The sequence below is a fragment of the Spermophilus citellus genome (assembly GCF_964194105.1).
Source record: "Spermophilus citellus genome assembly, chromosome: 10".
Lineage (NCBI taxonomy): Eukaryota > Metazoa > Chordata > Mammalia > Rodentia > Sciuridae > Spermophilus > Spermophilus citellus.
Genome location: NC_138197.1, coordinates 130,126,227 through 130,147,864, shown reverse-complemented (window position 1 = coordinate 130,147,864; position 21,638 = coordinate 130,126,227). Strand labels below are relative to the sequence as shown.

Below are 21,638 nucleotides of genomic sequence, written 5' to 3'. Positions count from 1 at the left end.
TGTGTCCAACTACAACTAAAAAATAAATTAAAAAAGAAAAAAATGGCACATGTTCTAGATCTGAAGGGTCTCCCTAGAATCTCAGTTCCCCTAGCTGTGGGACTTCAGACAAGATTCTTGATCTAAATTTCAATTTCCTCTTCTGTGACATGGAAGCAAAATGGCAGAGACTTTGTGGGGATGTGGCTCAAGCGGTAGCATGCTCGCCTGGCATGCGTGCGGCCTGGGTTCGATCCTCAGCACCACATACAAAGAAAGATGTTGTGTCCACCGAAAACTAAAAAATGAATATTAAAATTCTCAAAAAAAAAAAAGAAAGAAACATATGGCTTGTAACTAAAAGTCTAGGATGATCAGTGGTTGCCTCTGGGAACTGGGATGAAGAGAAGGAAGAGGACATTTATGAACACACTGCATTGTGTATGTAAGGAAAAAACATGCAAAAAGCATAGAGCTTGGAAACTGGGCTCCTGACAGGCATGGCTAAATGTGAGCTGCTGTTACCCACCCGTCCTGGGAGAATGAACTGCTGCTTATGAACATACTGCCTGCCTGTGCACTGGAGAAAGGCTTACAGGCTTTTTTCCCACTATGCCTTCACTTCTCCCTTCCCACCCCAAATCACAGCCCCAGAACAGATACCAAGTGCCAACCTGGCACATCTTAGAATTGAAAAGGAACTGTCCACCATTCAATACCAACCTTCTGTACCAACCTCTGTACCATCTTTAATGGTGGGGAACTTTCTACCCTATGAGGCAGCCCACTTCACCAAGATGACTTCAGGGACTCAAAAGATGTCAGACCCCTGATTCTTCTAACTATGACTCTCAGCAGCCTAACTGCCCAGTCTTTCCTGGCAGGGAAGCCTCAGGTGGGCTCCACAAGAATGCATGTCAATCAACACCCTTCTGAGGAGTGGCATCTTCCCACATGGCTGCAAGCTTCTCACAATTTCCTCCCATCCCCAGTAGGCAATGCCTGGCACCTCTTCTAAGAATTCCAAGCTAAACAATTCCCTCCCACCAGCAGGCAATCAGCTAGCTTGGTTGCTATGCAACTGGCAGGAACAAAAGTGGTACTGTCCTCTTCAGAGGTTTGGCAAGGGGACAAAGAGCCACGTCTCCCCCCAAGTCATACCCTCTAAATGGGTGCCAAAGATGGTAGGGGGTTCCTTAAAGGAACAGGATGATAGATTCACTCATCTGCCTAATTCTCTTTTGCTGTTGGCTTCAGCAGCGGAGACTACAGCCAGCACATAGTGAACTGCATACAAATCCTGAACTGTGCTATGCTACAAAGGGCAGGCAGCAGCTCAGTACCAATACCCTTGAGAAGGGCATCCTCTGTGAGTTCCACAGGCAGTCTGTGAGTTTGATCAAGGAATAAAGCTGCCTCTGTGGGACCTGAACTCTGCCTCACTGGTATTTGGGGCAGGAGGCAACCACATCCCCAAAGATACACACCCAAATGGATCCAGGGCCAACTGAACTGTGTCCCTTATACTGAGCCTGCTCTACAGAGATCTGGCTTTTACTCCTTCCCCCAAAGGGAATGCTCTGGGGAAACAGTTTGGCTGAGTGGTAAAAAGTCTGGACTTTGCAGTCCAGCACATCTGCATTCAAAATCTGACTCTGCTGTACACTGTGACCTCAGATGAGCTCTTTAACCTCTATGGGCCTTGGTTTCATCATTATGAAAACAAGTCTGTTTTCATAAGGTTGTTGTGAAGGATAAAGGCTGCAACACTTGTAAAACAAGACCTAGTTCTGTGACTGGTGAAAGGGCCTGAACTCAATATGGGGCAGCTAATGTGGTTCCCGTTTCCCCAGGGCCTGGAACAGCAATTCATACACCAACCACAGCAGCAGGCAGACTAAACATCAACCACCACCATCCATGTGCCAGACAGAGCTGAGTCTGTATTCAGGCGCCCCCAGCACATGTGCCCACCTCCTCCTGGCTTCAGTTATTTAAATGATTCTCCTTCATTGGCATAGGAGTCTCACATGCAGGGAGAGACTAAGCCAGCTCTGTAGCTCCCTCAGTCAATGCAGTCACAAAACAATGAATGCTTGTAAATAATGGTAATAAGTGCCCGCCTATAATCCCAGGGATTTAGGAAGCTGTCAGGAGTATGGCAAGTTTGAGGCCAGCCTCAGCAATTTAGCAAGGCCTTGTCTCAAAATTTAAAAAAAAAGTGAAAAAAGGCTGGGAATGCAGCTCAGTGGTAAAGTGCCTTTGGGTTAAATTTCCAGAACGCCCCCCGACCTCCACCCCAAAAAAACCCAGTCGATTCATTTCTACTTTGTTTCCCAACTCTATCTTAGACCAGTACCAAAAAGCTTTTCCTAAACAACTTGTTTGTTGAACCAAGGAATACTTTACCACTGAGTTATATCCCTAGCCCTTTTCAGGGGAGGAGAGGGAACACTGGAGATTGAACCCAGGGGCACCTTATCGCTAAGCCACATCCATAGGCCTTTTATATTTATTTTTATTTTGAGACAGAATCTTACTAAGTTGTTTAGGGCCTTGCTAAATTGCTGAGGCTGGCCTCAAACTTGAAATCTTCCTGCTTCAGGTTCCTGGGATTAAAGGTAAGCCCCACCGCACCCAACACTTTTTCCTGGGATTAAAGGTATGCCCCACCGCACCCAACACTTTTTCTTTTGAGACAGGGTCTCCTTAAATTCCCCAGGCTAGCTTTGAACTAACTTATGAATCTCCTTCCTCAGTCTCCCAAGTCACTAGGAATACAGGTGTGCAACAGCCCTGCCCCCCCCTTTTTTTTGGTACTGATTTTAACCCAGGGGTGCTTTACAACTGAGCTTATCTGTAGTCCTTTTTGAGACTGGGTCTCATTAAGTTGCAAAGGTCCTCCCTAAATTACTGAGGTTGGCCTCAAACTTGTAATCCTCCTGTCTCAACCTTCCAAATTGCTGGAATTATAGGCATGTCACTGTGCCTGCTTCCTCTCTTAACCCTCTATGGTCCATCATCCATATAGCAGCCTGAATGATTTTTCTCAAGCATAAATCAGATCATGTTACTCCCTACCTTAAAACTTTCCTGTGGATTTTCACTACATTTGAAGCCAAACCCAATTTCCATATGGAAACCTGCATGAGCCTAACTTCTTGCTCAGATCCTCCCATTCCTAAAGTCACCTCAACCACACTGATTTGCCTTATTCTTAACACACCGAGTTATTCTGGTTGTGTGTTCACCTATCTCAGGTACTTTGTATATGCTGCTCCTTTTAATTGAAACTACTTCTCCCAAAATGCTGAATGGCTGCCTTCTTACCATGTAAACCTCAGTTCAAATGTCACCTTTACTGGCACTGCCCTGTTTCCTCTGGCATCTACTCTAACAACTGGCCAACTGGCTAGTTGTTGTTTTTCTTTTTATATAGTACTGGGGATTGAACCCAGTCTCAGTGCATGCCAGGCTAACGCTCTACCACTGGGCTACATCCCTGACCTTTTTATTTTCAAGACAGAGTCTCACTAAGTTTTCCATGATGCCAACAAACTTGCAATTCTCCTGCCTCAGCCTCCCTAATACCTGGATTATAGGAGTGTACCACTGAGCCTGGCTCTTCCTTAATGCCCTACCCCCTACCCCATTTGGTACTGAGGAGTAAACCCAGTCCTTACTATTTGAAACAGGGTCTCAAAAAGTTGTTCAGGTTGGCCTGGAACTTGTAATCCTCCTGCCTGAGCCTCTTGAGTCACTGGGATTTCAGGCGTGCATCATAGCACCAGGCTCTATTTTATCTTCCCTATAGCATTCTGTAGCTACAATTTTCTTGTTTTTTTTAACTTGGTTATTTTCTGTCTCCCCTCAACCTCTGGAGTAATTTGGGCTATAGGCATGTGTCACCTTGCCCAAATTATTCCCCCTCTTTGGTCCCTGCATTCCAATGGTATAGGGCAGTTCTAGGCATTTAGGAGCAATTTGTTCCAAGGCAATGGTGTGCTGCCCTAGTCCTAGGATGTGGTCATTCCTTTTATCCAGGTTTGAGACTATAGGTTTGTTTACTAATTCATTCATTCATTTACTCAATTCAAATCAATATTTGATCCCAGGAAGGCATCCAAGTGAACATACAACCAGAATAACCTGTTTAAAATTCAAAGCAAGATCACTAAAAAAAAAAAAAAAAAAAGCGTAGCTCTTCATAGAAAACTTCTGCCAAAGAAGTCAGACTTCTTTGTCATGAATTATTTATCCTAGATTTACATGCAAGAAGCTACATGACCTTCCCAAGGTCATGAGAACCCAAACTCCAGTATCTCAAGGCAAAAACAAAGACCTGAGAAATTATCTGAAGTACCCAACCCCAACAAGTAGTGGCCCAAACCTGCAATCCCAGTGGCTGGGGAGGCTGAAGCAAGAGGACTTAGAATTCAAAGCAAGCCTCAGCAACTCAGCAAGATCCTGTCTCTACATAAAATATAAAAAAGGTCTGGAGATGTGGCTCAGTGGTGAAGCACCCTGGGTTTAATCCCTGGTACAAAAAAAAAAAAAAAAAGTTGAAGTGCCCAACCCCTCTTATCCATATGATGTACATAAAAAATAAATACTGAAAACCAGAAATAAACATGACTTTTCAAAGAATCACACTTTGCATTTTCCCCAGTTTCTAATCGTTCTACCTGGTAACAGGTACTGTCGAACAACAGTGTATGTACAATTTAGCACTGTTCTCAAATTTATGATAATAATAATCAATAATGCCTTGGTCCAAGGCTGAGTCTTGATGCCAAAGGAAGTTTCAGCTGCTGGCCCTCAGGCTTTCAAATCAGCAATGGCAGATCCAAATCACATCTGCCAGTACCAGTGATATGGCCCTATGCAAATTTATCTAATTTAATAAGTATATCACACTTAAAAGGTGCTAGGCAAGGTTCTAAATACTCTGAAACTATTACGTGACTAAAACAGAGGTACTATTATTATGATATCTTACAGATGAGCAAACAGGCTCAGAGAGGTTAAGTACCTTGCTCTAAGTCACAGTTACTCAGTATAAAAGCCAGGATTCAAACTTTGGCGGGTCTGATGCCAGAATCCATACCATTAACCATTCTATTGTCTCTTCACTAATCCTTTCATCCATAAAGCAGGGATAATAGTATGCATTATCCCAGAGTCATGCACTATTACTGGCACTCAGTAATGTAGATGTTAGCTACTCATAGTGGTAGTAGTAAGAGCTCATTCTATCATCTGTCATCACCTTTGGTCCAGCCAAAAGCAAAAGAAAAATATTTTGGCTAAGAAAGATTTCTGAGACCCTCTGCAGTATGATACATTAGAATATAGTAGATACTTGCATGAGATCAGGGATTGTCTTTGCTTACCAGTGCTTCCAAGGCAAGCAGTGGGTGCTCAGGAAAAATGGGAATAAAATGACTCCATCATTGAGTTCTGCAGAAAAGACTACTAAGGTGATAATTACCACTTCTCAAATATCTGAAATATTTCTGAGTATCTAAACAAAGAGGTAAATGTAAGAGATTCTCAATAGACAAGTACTAGCTGTCATTATGTTTCTACTGGGTCGCAGTGTGGTATAATGCAAAGAGCATAATGCTGTTCGTCCCTCTCCGCTGAATGAACATACAAGGAGACCTGGATTTTTTTAATATTTATTTTTTAGTTGTAGGTGGACACAATATATTTTATTTTTATGTGGTGCTGAGGATCGAATCAAACCCAGTGCCTCACACATGCTAGGCAAGCGCTCTACCTCTGAGCCACAACCAAAGTCCGAGACCTAGATTTTAATCCTGACTCTGCTACTGGAAATCACCCAGGCTCTCAAAGTCTTGGATTCTCCTTCTGTAAAACAGGATGAACTACATGATTGTAAATACATTCCACTTACTCATCATTTTGTGGCAATGCAAGCACACAGTTATCATCTGTTTAAATATTATCCTCAGGGCTGGGAATGTGGCTCAAGCGGTAGCGCGCTCGCCTGGCATGCGTGCGACCCGGGTTCGATCCTCAGCACCACATACCAACAAAGATGTTGTGTCCGCCGAGAACTAAAAAATAAATATTAAAAATTCTCTCTCTCTAAAAAATAAATAAATAAATAAATAAATATTATCCTCTGCTGATAATGGACTCAGGAAGTTACATGCTGAAGGTCAAGGATCAAAAGCATGAAGTACAGTCCAGATCTCTTTCCATACCACCCTAATATTCATACTTTCCAATATCCTTTTCAGTTCAAAATGTTGACATTTTGTCTTTCTTCCAAGCTCAATAAGTTATTTACCTGTCACATAATTTTGCCTAATTTCATTTAATCACATGACAGCAGAATCAGGAAAAAACAAATATTTTCACATCATTAACTTACAGAATCAAAAAACCTAAAGAGATAATTAAGTGCAAATCTTTTACCTTTGCTCAGAATTGGGACCAGAAATATTTTCAGATAAATTATTTTACTTTTTGGCTTAAATTTAAATAATATGAAAAATCACTTCAAATAACAATGCTTTTTCTGAGGGTATAGCACATAACTATTAATTCTATAATCAAAGCTATGCCACTTGATCCAAAGAAAATTCAAAATTAATCTTAAGAGGTTGACAAGGAATGTCTACAGGTAACTTTTTATTTTTATTAAGAAAACACACATTTGACATTGAAGTTTTGAATATAACACCTTCCGGGAGTTGTCAAGTTAGGATAAAAACCCATCTGACAGTTACAGTCAACTTTCTATATGGCTCATAACAGGAGAGTCAAGGTCAAACTGCTAAGTCTCCTTACTCTCCCACCTAGTACTTGAAAAGCAACTAATTGTGAGCTCAAAATAGTCCATTCTGTACTCTTACAAATATAAATGACCCCACCCTGGCTCATAAAATTCTGAGGGCAGGCTGACACAAAGAAGGAGAACAGAGGGGCAGGAGGGTCAATGCTCAGGCCACAAAATAAGGGTGACAGTCTTTTAGAGCCAGAACTTTCACCGACTTTCTTGTAGTTTTATCACCTATCAATGGGAAAAATCATCTCACATCTATCTCACCAGACGATTATATGAATCAAATGATATTAGTAGGTATTTAAAACAGTTTTGGAATCTGGTACAACGGTGAGAAACATTACTATTTACTACGTCAGGGTCCCTGAAGAACACTCTCCTATTCGTGACTCCGTGTTCCGCAAGATCCTCAAAAGACAATATAAAGAACTAGCTTCTCCTGCCTCCAGGCCAGATGGCAACTGTGGATGCCCCTGGCTTGCAAGCATCTGTTGCTGAGAGATGAAGGCTTCAGGCACTTGGCCTACAGGGCTCAACAACCACCGCGCCCCCCAGTCACCTTGTCCTCACCTTGAGGAACAGAAAGACACCCTAAGGGAGAGGGAAGTGCGGTCCTCAGAAAGGAAAAAGAGGTGCCTCCACTCTTCATCAGGCCATCACAGCTTATAGCCACATTTTCCCCGGGGCGGGGACATGGCCAGGGAGCTGACGGTGCCGGGGACGCCTTGACCTAGGGCTACGAGAAGCGGGCACGGCTCTGGGCCCACAACAGCGACGGGTACACGGGAAGTCGGCCCCAGGTCCGGCCCGCCTTGCCTTGCCTCGCCCATCGCCACAGGCACAGGAGGAGGCACCCCGCCCCCGTGAACCCAGAGAGCCCGAGCTCGCTCACCTGCAGCTGGGTCACCAGTAGGCTGTAGGGCGCCATTTTGTGCACTGACAAAGATGAGGTCGCGTAAAAATGACGCGCCACACAGCTTATTTAAAGCCGTGCTGGGGGCGTGGCTTCGAGAGCGCTACGTCACGGGGAAGGCGAAGCCTCCATACCGGCTCCATTGCCCTGAGAAGGCAGTAGGAGGAGCTCACGTGTTAGGAACCAACGCGTGAGAGGGAAAAAAAGCTGAATAAAAAGACTAGCCCAAGCATGCGACAAGGCCTGGGTTCAATGCCCAGTTAAAAAAAAAAACAAACAGAAGCAAAGATGTCAGTGCTGCAAAGATGTCTTATCCGAAAGTAAATTTCGGTTATCTATACCTTCCAAATCCGGGAGAGTGTTTTGTTGTGGTTGTTTTTTAAGAGTTCTACGCATCTGCGGAGACCTAGCTACCCTCAGATGAAAGAAAATCGCGCGACAGCTAGCGCGATTTGGATCAGAGCGTAAACGCTAATAGAAGCCTCGAAGACCAATCACCGCGACGTGGAGGCAGGAACCCTGGGGGTTAGAGGTTGGACGGAAGTTCCCGAGGCTTCCGGTAGTTTGCTTGGAAGGAGTTATGGCCAAACATCATCCGGATTTGATCTTCTGCCGCAAACAAGCGGGTGTTGGTGAGGCGGGCCTTGCCCACGGCTTGTGTGGATGGGGTGATATTAGGCGCTTCGAGTCTAGGGATTCTTGATTCCTCTTTAGGGTCTTTTCTTGGAGTCGCCACGTTTCGCGCCTCTTGGTCGCTGGGTATTGTAGGAGCGCGCGGGTTTGTGGTAAAAGGGGCTGACGGCCAGGGCCTCCGCCGCAAGTCTGAAGAAACTGCCGCAGATTACCCGGGGCCTGGGAGGGGCTTCGGGAGGTTGCTTTGGCCGTGGGTTTGGCTCAGATTGAGATTCACGAGAATAAGATGCCCTTCCCATGAGTCTCACTACCGCCTTTGTGCCTATCTCGATCTCGAGGATGTGCTTCCCCGCTTTGTCAAAACTTTAATACTAATTGTACCTTGTCCCTTCTTTGGTCTTACAGCCATCGGGAGACTATGTGAAAAATGTGAGTGGAACACACCCTCAACACCCCATTCCTCCCACTCAGTTTCTCTGGAGCCAATATACGGGCATTTCCAGAGGTGCCACAAAGAAAGCTTGGAGTAGATGTGCCCGGGAGGAGGATGGAAACACGTGTGTGGGGCTGCACTAAAGCCGCCTTCTATCGCCACACTTTGATGTGCACATTTTAAATACTGTATTTAAGCTTTAAGGAAGTCTCGCGTTTGATCAGAAAGAATGGGCAGACTACCATTATCCTTTCCAGCCCACATGCCCATGTGCACACACAGGTTTTTACCAGCAATTATCAATGCTTACAATCTCCTAAGTGCAATTCCAAGACCTTTATATATGTTAACTGGTTATTTTTTTCCTTTGTGTCCAGGGGATATAGAAAAAAACTTGGATAAGCCAAGTTTTGCCATGCAGAAGTAGAGGAGGGCCCTAAAGTCACTGTAAAGGAGACTGTATCCTGGGGGCAGTGGTGGCACACACCAGTTATCTCAATTACTTGGGCGGCTGAGGCAGGAGAATGGCAAGTTTGAGTCCAGCCTGGACTTAGAGAGAAACCTTGTCTCAAAAAGGACTAAGGATAATAGTGGTAAAATATCCCTGGGTTCAATCCCCAGTTCCCCCCTCCTAAAAATAAATTAGGACTGGGGATGTACCTAAGTGGCAGAGTGCCCCTGGGTTCACAACCCATACTTAACTAGTGAACATGACACATTCTTTTTTCCTTACAGGTGACGGCAAATGTGTGATCTGTGACTCCTATGTGCGCCCCTGCACTCTGGTGCGAATATGTGATGAATGTAACTATGGTTCTTACCAGGGGCGCTGTGTGATCTGTGGAGGCCCAGGAGTCTCTGATGCCTATTATTGTAAAGAATGCACCATCCAGGAGAAGGATGTGAGTGAATACAAAGCTTTCCATCTAACCTTTCCTCCCATTATTTTGTAACACTTTGCCATCCATGGCAATTTCCTCCTGTCTGTAGAAATTACTGTGTTCAGCAAATCACCTAAGTTATAATTTCTTCAAGTTCTTTGGGCCAAGCTGGGTGTAGTCAATAAAAGGCTGTTATTTTGAATCAAGGGCAAAAATGCAAGACAAGCAAATCTTTGTCAACACCAGCTGTTTGGAGCGCCCTCTCTATTGCTTTGATGTCTCTCTATGATTGTTCTTATTCAGAAACAACATCCTGAATTTGTAAGTTCTAACACACAGTGCATGGTATTTTTTTTTTTTTTTTAAAGTGGTACTGGGGTTTGAACCCACCAGGGACATTCTAACACTGAGCTACATCCCTAATCCTTTTTACTTTTTATTTTGAGTCAAGGTCTCATTAAGTTGCCCAGGCTGGCCTCAAATTTGTGTTTGAGAGCCTCCTGAATCTCTGGGAGTATTGCTCTACCACCACACTAATCTAGAACACCTTTATTTAATACTGCAGAAGTGATTGTTGGTCTTGCAAATTTTTGTCCCTTAATATTATATGGTGCTAGTGCCTAATTCTTAATTATTTCATTAAGCTCCCTGAGACAGAGACCAAAAAACAGCACCTGTAGATCACTGCCCAAAGTCAAGTTTTACCCTTGTTCTTTAGTACTGGCAGCCAGGTTCTAGGTGAGGAGTGGTAGAACCACAGATCAGCTTGCTTTTTTCTTCTTCTTCGTGTGTGTGTGTGTGTGTGTGTGTGTGTGTGTGTGTGTGATTTGTAGACAGACACAATCTTTCTTCCTTTCTTTATTTATTTTTATGTGGTGCTGCGGATTTTGATCCTCAGTGCCTCACACATGCTAGGAAGCACTCTACCACTGAGCCACAGCTGCAGGCCCCCAGCTTGCTTTCTTTTTACAAGAAAATGTAAGGAAGTATGATATAATCTTACTAGGCTAATAGTACACTGTTACTGATCTAGGACCTACTAATCTAGGATAAGTTAAAATATGTTAACTCTTCATATTTCTGTGAGCAAAGATGAGGTAGTTTGTACCTTTTATCTCCATATTCCTCAAAATAACTTTGTTAAATAAGGATGGTTAGTATTATCCCATCTTTATGTCTCTCTCCTACTAATAAATGACAAAATTAGGCTGTGACAAAACCTTGTGGTGTTCCCATCATACCATGTTGTCCATTCAGGTGTTGTGCCCATGTTGAGGAGAAACAACCCAACAACCTCAGTTGTGTATGTGTTTGAATCCTGCCTACTGCTAGGAAGTGCAAGATACTGGGCCAGAAAGAACTATTTCTTACACCATTTAATCTATTATTTAGGAAATATAAAATGTCATAGATTAAGTAACAAAAACGTAATTTCAGTTGGTGATTTGAATATTTTCCTCTCCTAAATTGGTTTACATTTACCTTTGATTATCATATTATACTTGGCTTCCAACAATGGTGGATCAGTTCCACCAACTAGATTATACTCCATTATGGGCAGTACCTTGGATCTTGTGTGTGCCTCCTTTTTTCAGGCCTTGGTACAGGTCTGACTTGTAATGCAAAAATGGTGCACATTTTTGGTGCTGTCCCTATAAATTACCCCTAGTCCCCCTACAGGTTGTTTGGTACACAGCAGATGTAATTACTTACAGTCAATAAGTGGTGAAGAGAAGGTACAAAACTACTGAACCACATCCCCAGTCCATTTTGCTTTATTTTTTAAATTTGAAACAGGGTCTCACTAAGTTGCTTTAGGTCTTTGCTAAGTTGCTGCGTCTGGCTTTCCTCTTGGCAATCTTCCACCTCAGCCTCCTGAGCTGCTAGTAATACAGGTGTGTGCGCCCACACCCATCATAAACTCCATTTAGTGACACTTTCTTGAACTTGTGTGGTTATAGATAGAGTTTTTATCTGGCTTAAGTTTGCAACCAGAGAATGTTTAATAAACGTTAATTGCTGTCTGACTCTTCTGCATGTGGTGTGTGACCCGATACCTTTGGATCCTTATGCCTCATTGGTCTCTAAGAATTATTCTAGACATCACTTCCTCTACTTCACATTATACAGGAATGACCTGAGGATATTTGAGATGGCATTTAGCTCACATTTACTCAGCACTAGTTTCCAAGGAACAGAAAGCAGTCCGGTGACATGATACAGTCTCTCATTCTTACAGATCATCATGTAGATTAAGTACCCAAGACTTTTTCCTATGCAGAAATCTTCCTACAACAAAAGCCACCATCACTATTGTTACCTGCTTCCTGCAGCTTTCATAATTTATAAAGGCTGGTAAGATAAGCTGGGTGTCCTCATTATAATTTTTCAGTGCCCAAAAATAACCAGGAGTCCAGGGATGATATCTGTGGACATTGTCACCCAAGGACTAATTTGTAGTTTATTACATTTCAGCAAATTAATCCCCTTAACTCTTGCAATTTATTTATTTATTTATTTTGGTGATGCTCTGGATTGAACCCAGGAGCACTGTACCCCTGAGCTCTATTCCCAGTCAAGTCCTGGGTTTTTATTACTATTTCAGGGTTATTTTTGCTAGGGTGGAGACACACACCTATAATGCCAGCAACTTAGTGAAGTCCTAAGCAATTTAGTGAGACCTTGTCTCAAAATTACAAAAAGAAAATAAAAATGGCTGGATACTCAGCTCAGTGTAAAGCATCCCTGGGTTCAGAATCAGTACCATCACAGTACCAACAACAAAAAAAGATTTTTACACAAACCTAGTGGGAGGGTAGGGTTAGGTTGAACCATTATGAAATTGCTGATTTTTGTTTTGGCAATTTCTTATAACTTATTAAGGAATGAAGTATGCCAGGTATCGTAAACATTTTTTGACCCATTGAATCCATTTAATTCTCTGAGGTAGGTTCTACCATTATACTCGTGTGTGACTAAACTGAGACTCAAGAAGGTTAAATAACTTATCAAAAGTCAGGTGGCCTAGCTCCAGGGCCTGCTGCCTTCACCAAGTGGGATGCAGCTGTGCAGACTGGAGGATATATTCTCTCATCATCTGGTCCCTCCCAGGAATCTCTAAGGCTCTCTTCAGTTTCTTAACATTGACCTGGTCTAGTCCCTAGTTCTATACTTGAGGAATATGAATCTAAAAGAAAGGACTACCACAGTGCACAAATCTAGGTTATCCTCGTACCACAAAATTTCACAGCACCTTTAAAAGAAAGTAGAGCACTGCCCCCATTTGATATCAAACATTCACCCTTTTTATTTTTGAGACAGGGTCTCATTAATTTCCTTAGGACCTAAGTTGATGATGAAACTGGCTTTGAACTTGTGATCTTCACTGCTAGGATTACAGGCATGCGACCCAGCCATCTATTTTTTTTTTCCTTAGATGGACATAATACCTTTATTTTGTTAATTTATTTTTATGTGGTGCTGAGGATCAACCCAGTGCCTCATACATGGGTGGCAAGTGCTCCATCACTGAGCCACAACCCCAGCCCCCCCCCCCAGCCCTTTTTTATATTTTTTTAACAGCATCTCACTGAGTTGCTTAGGGTCTCGCTAAATGCTGATACTGGCTTTGAACTTACGATCCTCCTGCCTCAGCCTCCCAAGTGCCCTGGGACAACATCTGTTTTGGTTCTTCCTTTGTTAAAAAAGGGTTTTAAACACAGATTAAAGCCAGGTGTGGTGTCATTCACCTGTAATCCCAGCAACCCAGGAGGCAGAGGCGGGAGGATCGAAAGTTCAGAGCCAGCCTTAGTAATTTAACAAGGGCCTAAGCAACTTAGTGAGACTCCATAATGCGCCAAGCAAGGTGGTACACGCCTGTAATCCCAGCAACTCGGGAGGCTGAGTCAGGAGGATTGCGAGTTCAAAGCCAGCCTTAGCAAAAGTGAGGCACTTAACAACTCAGACCCTGTCTCTAAATAAGATTCATAAAAGGGCTGGAGTTCTGATTCAGGGGTTGAATGCCTCTGAGTTCAATCCCTGGTACCAAAAAATAAAAATTAAAAAAGTTGGGGATATGGCTTGGGGGTTAAAATCCCCTGGGTTCAATCCCCAGTACTCCGCCCCCCCACACACACACACACAAAAAAACAGATTAAATACATAGAGCTCAACTAGTCAGCCATTGGTGGGGCTAGTTCCCTTATACACCAGGCACCGCAGGTGGGAGCACTCCATATAATACAGAGTACATGTTTTCTGGAAAATCATGCAATGTTGGCTTTGTCTGTTCTCAGACAAAAATTTCTGTGTTGATATTAGGCACCCCAAAAGAAAGAAACTGAGTTAGAAATTGGAGGACTAAGGATCTGATTAATTCATTCTATAGTCTAATATGACAGGAATCCTTTGATGTGGGTGTCTTAAAATCAACAGACCTTTAAGGTTTTTTCCAGTTACAGCTTCTCCAGCTGTCTTCCATGCATCCCAGATCAAGTGATGGAGTCATTCCTGCCCCAAAGGGCTTCCTGGGAGCTTCACTGAAACCACTTTAGGTCTCAGAATGGCCAAGGGGGCAGCGTGTCATTACAAATCAGAACAAACTCAACACCACCTTTAGCACAGGCCCTCTGCAAAACCATGTATTTGTTCAGATGAAGTGCATTAGCTTTGGGTGCAGCTCAGTGGTAGAGCACTTACAAAGCATGTGCTGGGGGTCGGGGGAGCGGTGTTTGGATTAAATGAAGTGAATTAACAAGATACTTTGTGAAATACTCCTAAAGCCTTTAGGTTTTTCCCTTTGGTGGTATCCTCTCCATTCTGGGATAATCCAGGAGAACTAGAGCACTTGACCTGAAGTTAATTGGGTTTTTTTGTTGTTGTTTTTAAGTTGTAGATGGACACTATGCCTTTCTTTCTTTATATTTTTATGTGGTGTTAAAGATCAAACCCAGTGCCTCACACATGCTAGGCAAGCACTATACCTCTGAGCTACAGCCCTAGCCCTGATTGTTTTCAATCCCCCAGTTGAACAAAATTCTTTGGACATATGAGTTCAGATTCTGGTTAGGCACATGGTATACATGTAATCCTTGCTACTCGATAGCCTGAGGCCGGAAGATTCCAAATTTGAGATCAACCTGAGCACAAAATAAAAGGGGAGACTGGACGTGGTAGCACATGCCTGTAATCCCAGTAGCCTAGGAGGCTCAGTCACAAGAATCGTAAGATCAAAGCCAGCCTCAGCAAATGTGAGGCTCTAAGCAATTCATTCAGACTCTTGTCTCTAAATACAAAATAGGGCTGGGAACGTAGCTCAGTGGTCGAGTGCCCCTGAGTTCAGTCCGTGGTACCCAAAAAAACTATTAACAAGAAAGGACTGCTGTACTTTGGCTCAGCGGTAGAGCACTCCTGGCACGTGCGAGGCAAATAAAGATTAAAAAAAAAATAGGACTGGGAACATAGCTCAGTGATAAAGCACTTGCTTAGTTTGTGTGAGGCCCTGGGTTCAGTTTCCTACTGCCAAAAATATGTTTTCAGGCCAGAAGCAGTGGCATATGCCTGCAATCCCAGCAATTCAGGAGGCTGAGACAGGAGGATTGCAAGTCAAGAACAGTCTCAGCAATTTAGCAAGACCATGTCTCAATATAAAAATAAAATGGGCTGGGGATGTAGTAGTAAAGCACTGCTAAATTTAATCCCCAGTCACCCACCCATCCCGCCCCCCTCCCAAAAAAGTTTCAGGTTCTACCTGCACTGTGTCATACCAGCAACAGAATTGAGCTATTGAACTGCATCCCTTGAGATAGGTTCTAGATGAGTTGTCAAGGTTGGCCTCAAAAGTTGTGATCCTCCTGCCTCAGCCTTATGAGTCACTGGAATTATAGGCATGTGCTGCCACACCCTGTTGAATCAAATATTCTTAAATATAATTGCAGTCACTGAATAGAGAGTGGGCAGGCTCCGGGGGACTTTCTGGATGTCTATATATTCAGTAAATATAACTGGCACTGAGCTACATCCCTAGTGACAGAGTTTCTTTTTTTTTTTTTTTTCTTTTTTTTTAGTTATACATGGACACAATATCTTTATTTTGTTTATTTGTATGTTTTATGTGGTGCTGAGGATCGAACCCAGGGTCTCTCACATGTGAGGTGAGCGCTCTACCACTGAGCCACAACCCCAGTCCCCTGAGACAGGGTTTCACTGAGTTATTTAGGGTCTTGCTAAATTGCTAAGGCTGGCTTGGATCCTTCAGCCTTAGCCTCCCAAGTCACAAGGATTATAGGTGCACCAACTTGTAAATTCTTAATAGATCCAATAGGATAATGGGGGGCTGGGATTGTGGCTCCGTGGTAGAGCACTTGCCTAGTATGTGTGAGGCAGTGGGTTCGATTCTCAGCACCACATAAAGGTCCAGGGGCTGGGGATGTGGCTCAAGCGGTAGCGTGCTCGCCTGGCATGCACGAGGCGCTGGGTTCGATCCTCAGCACCACATAAAATTAAAATAAAGATGTTGTGTCCACCGAAAACTAAATATTAAAAAATTCTCTCTCTCTCTCTAAAAAAAAATTAAATTCTGCTTTTAAAAAAATAATAAAATAGGGCTGGGGATGTGGCTCAAGCGGTAGCGCGCTCGCCTGGCATGCGTGCGACCCGGGTTCGATCCTCAGCACCACATACCAACAAAGGTGTTGTGTCCGCTGAGAACTAAAAAATAAATATTAAAAATTCTCTCTCTCTCTCTCCTCTCTCACTCTCTCTTTAAAATAATAATAATAAAAATAAAGGTCCATCAATAACTAAAAAAAAATTTTAAATAGGATAATTGGAAAGATGAATAACTAAACCATTAACCTAAAAGTTATAAAATGATCATTGAAAATTCAAGTGATAGAGAAGAAACACTTCCCTTTGGTGCTAATTAATCTGAACCTCCCAATTAAGGAGCTAGGGTTGCTTGTACACGTTTGCAAATCCTTTCATTGTTTCTTCTTTTGGGGGGCTGAGATATGAGAATCAAATGCTAAGCAAGCATTCTAACTACTGAGCACACCCCCAGACCTGTTATGGTCTTCAAATACTAGGGCAAAAGATTAACTTTTATTCCTCTGTTCTGAATTATATCTTCAATTCCTCTTGATTCAGATTCTGACTTACCAGTTTCTCTATTCTGTTTTCCAGAGAGATGGTTGCCCAAAGATTGTCAATTTGGGGAGCTCTAAGACAGATCTCTTCTATGAACGCAAAAAATATGGCTTTAAAAAGAGGTGATCAGTGGGTGGCCCCTGCCTCCCCCATCAAGCTGCTGCAGCTGCCAAGAAAGACGCCTACTATCACCAGCAGAAAGGGAGCAGAGCCCAGCATGTCACCAAAACCACCTGCTAGTGTGTTGGCCCCTTGCCACCCTTTTCTCCCCTCACCCAGACAAGGGTGGGGGTGGAAAAGGATTCTTCATAGTGCACTGACAGTCCAAGAAAAACTAATCGGTTATTTAATGGTTTTTCTTGAATTTGAGAAGCATGACTCTGTTCTGTAAATTGATTTGTCTTCTCTACACCAAGAGCTGAACAGGAATATCCTTGCAGTCAGCTGTCAGAGGGGCTGACTAAGAGTCTACCCCCCAGTAAAAAGCTTGTTCTTGCAGCAGCTCTGATGGCAGTTGTCCTGATGACCCTTCAATGTGTGGCAGTGAGCTATCAGAACAATAAATGTGATGTGAGCATTTAATCTTGTAATGCTTACCAGGTGGTGCTGGTTTCATGTTAGTTTTCGTCTGAGAAATTGGAAACCCTTTCTGTCGATGTTGTTAATAAAGTCGGTGTTTATTTTCTGGTAGTCAGTCACTGTCCCCCTTTAGCCTAACTCTAGGAATTTATTGTAGTCCCCCATGAACTGGTGACTCAATCTAGAGGTAATGGGGTTCATAATGCATTTTGTCCTCTTTTTATTACTGGGATGAATTCAGAACTACCCATGCCTTTCATTCTAAGTCATTTTTAGAAATTATTTTTTCCTTCCTATCCTTTATTTATTTGTTTGTTTGTTTTTGGTGCCAGGGATTGAACTAGGGGGCACTCAACCACTGAGCTACATCTTCAGACCTTCCTTTTATTTTTATTTAGAGACGGGGTCTCACTGAGTTGCCTGCCGAGGTTGATGAGTGTGTTATTTGAGGAGATAGTTTGATATGTACAGTCAAGTAGCTCTCTTACACCATAGATTTGAAAAGGTCATCAGGAACTTGGCCCAGGTTTAGAGTGCCACTTAATAATAGAGCCAAGAAAATTTCTGATCCCGGGTTTTTGTCTGTGTCAACCAAACTGATTATTTGTGATGTACTGAGTGTCCAAAATTTAGTCTCTACCTTGGGAGTTGAACAATGTGACAGAAACAGTACCAGTATAACCCAGAGGATGCACTAAAGAAGGGTTGGCCTAGCTTGGGGGGGCACCTCAGGAATTTATATTTTTTTAAATTTTGAGACAGGGTCTTCCTAAATTCCCAAGGCTGGCCTCTAATTTACAAACCGCCTGCTTCAGCTTCTTGAGGCACCTCAGGAAGGCTGAAGATCCTGCTAGGGAAGAGCTTAGTGGTAGTCTTTGCCTAACATGCATAATAAGGCCCTGGGCTCCATCCCCAGTACTGGGTGGGGTGGGGGGGAAGTAATCCTAGAGGTTTTTCCAGGTGTTCTCTACCACTCCCATGCTTTACACTCCAGCCACTGGGACTCCTTTCAGTTCTTCAGCTTCTGCTTTCCTTTCTGTCCTTACTTTATTTTTTCTTTTTCTTTTACAGGGGGAATGGGGTACCCAGGATTGAACTCGGAGGCACTTGACCACTGACCCACATCTCCAGACCAATTTTGTATTTTATTTAGAGACAGGGTCTCACTGAGTTGCTTAGCACCTTAACTTTTGCTGAGGCTGGCTTTGATCTCAGGATCCTCCTGCCTCAGCCTCCTGAGCTGCTAGGATTACAGGCCTATGCCACGGAGCCCAGCTCTGCCCCCGTTTAACTTTTTTTTTTTTAATATTTATTTTTTAGTTGTAGTTGGACACAATACCTTTATTTTTATTCATTTTTATGTGGTGCTGAGGATCGAACCCAGGGCCACGCACATGCCAGTTGAGCGCTCTACCGCTGAGACACAACCCGGGCACCCCTTCCCCCCCTTTCCTTTTTAATCTGTTGTTTTTTCTGTGATGCTCTCCCACTCCTGCCCCCACATCTGTTTTGCTCAGCTTCTGCCTCATCCTTCAGACCTGACCAAAGATTCCCCCAGTTATCTCTCCTAATCCCCAATTTAACTTGCCCTTCTCCCCCATAGTACCCTGTGTGTTTCCTGGAAGCATTTAATGATTATTGACTGTCACCTACTAGGCTGTGTTCTGCCCAGCAGATGGTGGGTGTACAGTGTTGAATGAATAACTGAAGTTCTAGAGGCAAGAAAATTAACTGAGCTTTGAAGTATGGGAACTTGCAAGCAAAGGTAGTGCGTGGGTAAATGAGGGCACTTGTGTGGGGAAAATAATTTCAGGAAAGGCAGTCCTGAACAGGGTTATGTATTCCAGGAACTCCATGCAGTTCCTGCACCTAAAATATCAGGTGCAGTGACACCCACCTGTAATCCCAGTGCCTCTGGGGGCTAAGGCAAGAGAACTGGAAGTTCAAGGCCAGCCTCAGCAGTTTAGCAAGACTATCTCAAAAAAAAATGGCTGGGGATGTAGCTCAGGGGTTAAGCATCCCTGGATTCAATCCCTAGTACCAAAACAACAAAGTATCGGATTTATGGTATGTGAAAAGGGGGGGCAAAGATCAGATCATCTTTAGATTATAATTAAAATTTGTAATTGATTCTATAGTAACTATAGTTTTTAGTATGTAATAATAAATCAAAAGTCTTGTTTTCGTTTTTTTAATTTTGTACTGGAGATTGAAACCAGGGTCTCTTTACCTCTAAGCCACATCTTCCAGGCCTTTATATTTTTAAATTTTGAGACAGGGTCTTCCTAAATTTCAAAGGCTGGCCTCTAATTTTAAACCCCATGCTTCAGCTTCTTGAGTCGCTGGAATTACAGGTGTGCACCACCAGGATGTTGGAAAAATAGCCTAAAACCAAGAGCAGTGAAACATGCCAGTAATTCCAATTTTAACAGCTTGAGAGGCTGAGGCAGGGGAATCACGTTTTTGGGGGTTTTTTGTTTGTTTTTGGTACCAGGGATTGAACCCAGAGGTGCTCAGCCTTTTTTATTTTTGAAACAGGGTCTCACTAGGTTCCTTAGGGCTGGCCTTGAACTTGTGATCCTTCTGTTTCAGTCTCCTGAGTGGCTCCGGTTACAGGCTGGGATTATAGGAGTGTGCCACCCCCCTAACTGGAGGACTGCAAATCCACAAATTCTATGTGAGACTCAGCAATTTAGTAAGACCTTGTCTCAAAATTTTAAAAAGGGTGGGGTAGAACAGGTTTGACCCCCAGTACTCCAAAAAAAGAAAGAAAATAATCCAACTGTGATTTCTTGTTTTTGTTTGTTTTCTGGTACCAGGGATTGAACTCAGTGATTCTTAACCACTGAGCCACATCTGCAGCCCTTTTTGTTTTTTATTTTTTGAGACAGTGTCTCAATAAGTTGCTTAGGGCCTCGATAAATTGCTGTGGCTGGCTTTGAACTTGTCATCCTTCTGCCTCAACCTCCTGAGTCGCTGGGATTACAGGTGCACACCACCACACCCAGCTCCAATTGTGTTTTTAAATGGTATATTACTCTCAGCCTCAGCTTCTGGAAGACAATAGGGAATGGTGAGGACCTTAGGGAGCCAGAGAGTTGGTTGACCAAGACTAAAGGAGACAGCTGCTATTCAGCAGCAGATAATTGCTGCCAGCTTGAATACCTAGTATTGGCAGACATTTTGAATTTAGGACAAGAGGCAACCAAGGTATTTTTGTGTAATATCCCAATTTTTAAATTTTGGCAACTCACTTTTTGAAAAATTTTCTTAGTTGTAGATAGACACAATATCTTTATTTTATTTTTATATGGTGCTGAGGATCAAACCCAGTTCAAGGCAAGCTGTACCACTGAGCTACAACCCCAGCCCGGCAACTCACTTTTAAACCCTCAGATATCAATATATGCCAAGGAAATCCGTCCACCAGATGTGTATCTTGGTTTGCCAATTAGCAGCCTCTAAATTACTGAAATTAACTTCCCAGGGACTAAATTTAGCTGGGGATTAAACCCAGGGGTATATAACTACTCAGTCATATTCCCAATCCTTTTGAGATAGATTCTTCCTAAATTGCTCAGGTTGGTCTCAAACTTGGGATCATTCTGCCTCAACCTCCAGAGTCTCTAGGATTACAAGCATGTGCCTCTATACATGGCCCAGACATGTATCTTTGTATTTTTTCCTTCTTTTTTACTTATTTTTTTATATACCAGGGATTGAACACAGGGGCACTTAACATTGAGCCATATTACCAGCTCTTTTTTATTTTGAGACAGGGTTTCCATAAATGCTTAGAGCCTTAGCTAAATTATTGGGGAAGCTTTGAATTTGTGATCATCCTGCCTCAGCCTCCCAAGCTTCTGGGATTCCAGCTGCGTACCACTGCACCTGGCCCAACCTACACCTATAGTTTGAAGCTAAGACTGAAAGTGAAAGACTCTTTGCCTTGGTTGGAAATTTCCTGCCTTAAAAACTGAAATTATTTCCATCTTTTCTTAGATGTTCAGTTCTTTATCAACTCTATCCCCAAGTAGCTTCCACCAAGGCTAAAATATTACTTTATTTGAACACTGAATTTTAGTGTCTTAGCAAAGGCAAATTTGTTCCCTCACCTTGTTTACCAGAATTCAGTCTTGGTGGATAACTGGCAAACCATTTTCCTCATCAGCCATTCACTCTTCCCAAAGTCAGTTTCTGTTGTGGCTGTGTGCTCCTGCCCAGCTGCAGCAGTGGATCCAAAGAATCAAACTGAGA

At 43.0% G+C, this 21,638-nt stretch overlaps 2 protein-coding genes across 3 annotated transcripts in view; one reads left to right on the top strand and one right to left on the bottom strand.

Moving 5' to 3' along the window:
• Positions 1–7,845, bottom strand: part of ACO2 (aconitase 2) — a 47,147-nt gene extending 39,302 nt beyond the window's left edge. Inside the window, exon 1 of the mRNA XM_081310504.1 lies at positions 7,689–7,845. Coding sequence (XP_081166630.1) covers positions 7,689–7,724 — 36 coding nt within the window. The 5' untranslated portion in view covers positions 7,725–7,845. The remainder of the gene's footprint in view (positions 1–7,688) is intronic.
• A 143-nt stretch (positions 7,846–7,988) lies between these two features.
• Positions 7,989–17,485, top strand: PHF5A (PHD finger protein 5A). Of its 2 annotated transcripts, XM_081310528.1 has the most exons (5): positions 7,989–8,341; positions 8,748–8,771; positions 9,511–9,677; positions 9,864–9,977; positions 16,839–17,485. In XM_081310528.1, exons 1-4 carry the CDS (start codon positions 8,290–8,292, stop codon positions 9,930–9,932), a joined length of 312 nt encoding a protein of 103 aa, XP_081166654.1. In that variant the 5' UTR covers positions 7,989–8,289; the 3' UTR covers positions 9,933–9,977; positions 16,839–17,485. The 2 variants fall into 2 exon arrangements, with proteins under 2 accessions (XP_081166654.1, XP_081166653.1); XM_081310527.1 differs by lacking the exon at positions 9,864–9,977 and having other exon boundaries at positions 8,275–8,341.
• The last annotated feature ends 4,153 nt before the right edge of the window (positions 17,486–21,638 follow it).

Coding starts and splice junctions, on each gene's coding strand:
- PHF5A (XM_081310527.1), top strand. CDS start 8,290: ATGGCCAAACATCATCCGGATTTGATCTTCTGCCGCAAACAAGCGGGT. Junction 8,342..8,747: donor CCGCAAACAAGCGGGTGTTG/GTGAGGCGGGCC, acceptor TTGGTCTTACAG/CCATCGGGAGACTATGTGAA. Junction 9,678..16,838: donor GCACCATCCAGGAGAAGGAT/GTGAGTGAATAC, acceptor TCTGTTTTCCAG/AGAGATGGTTGCCCAAAGAT.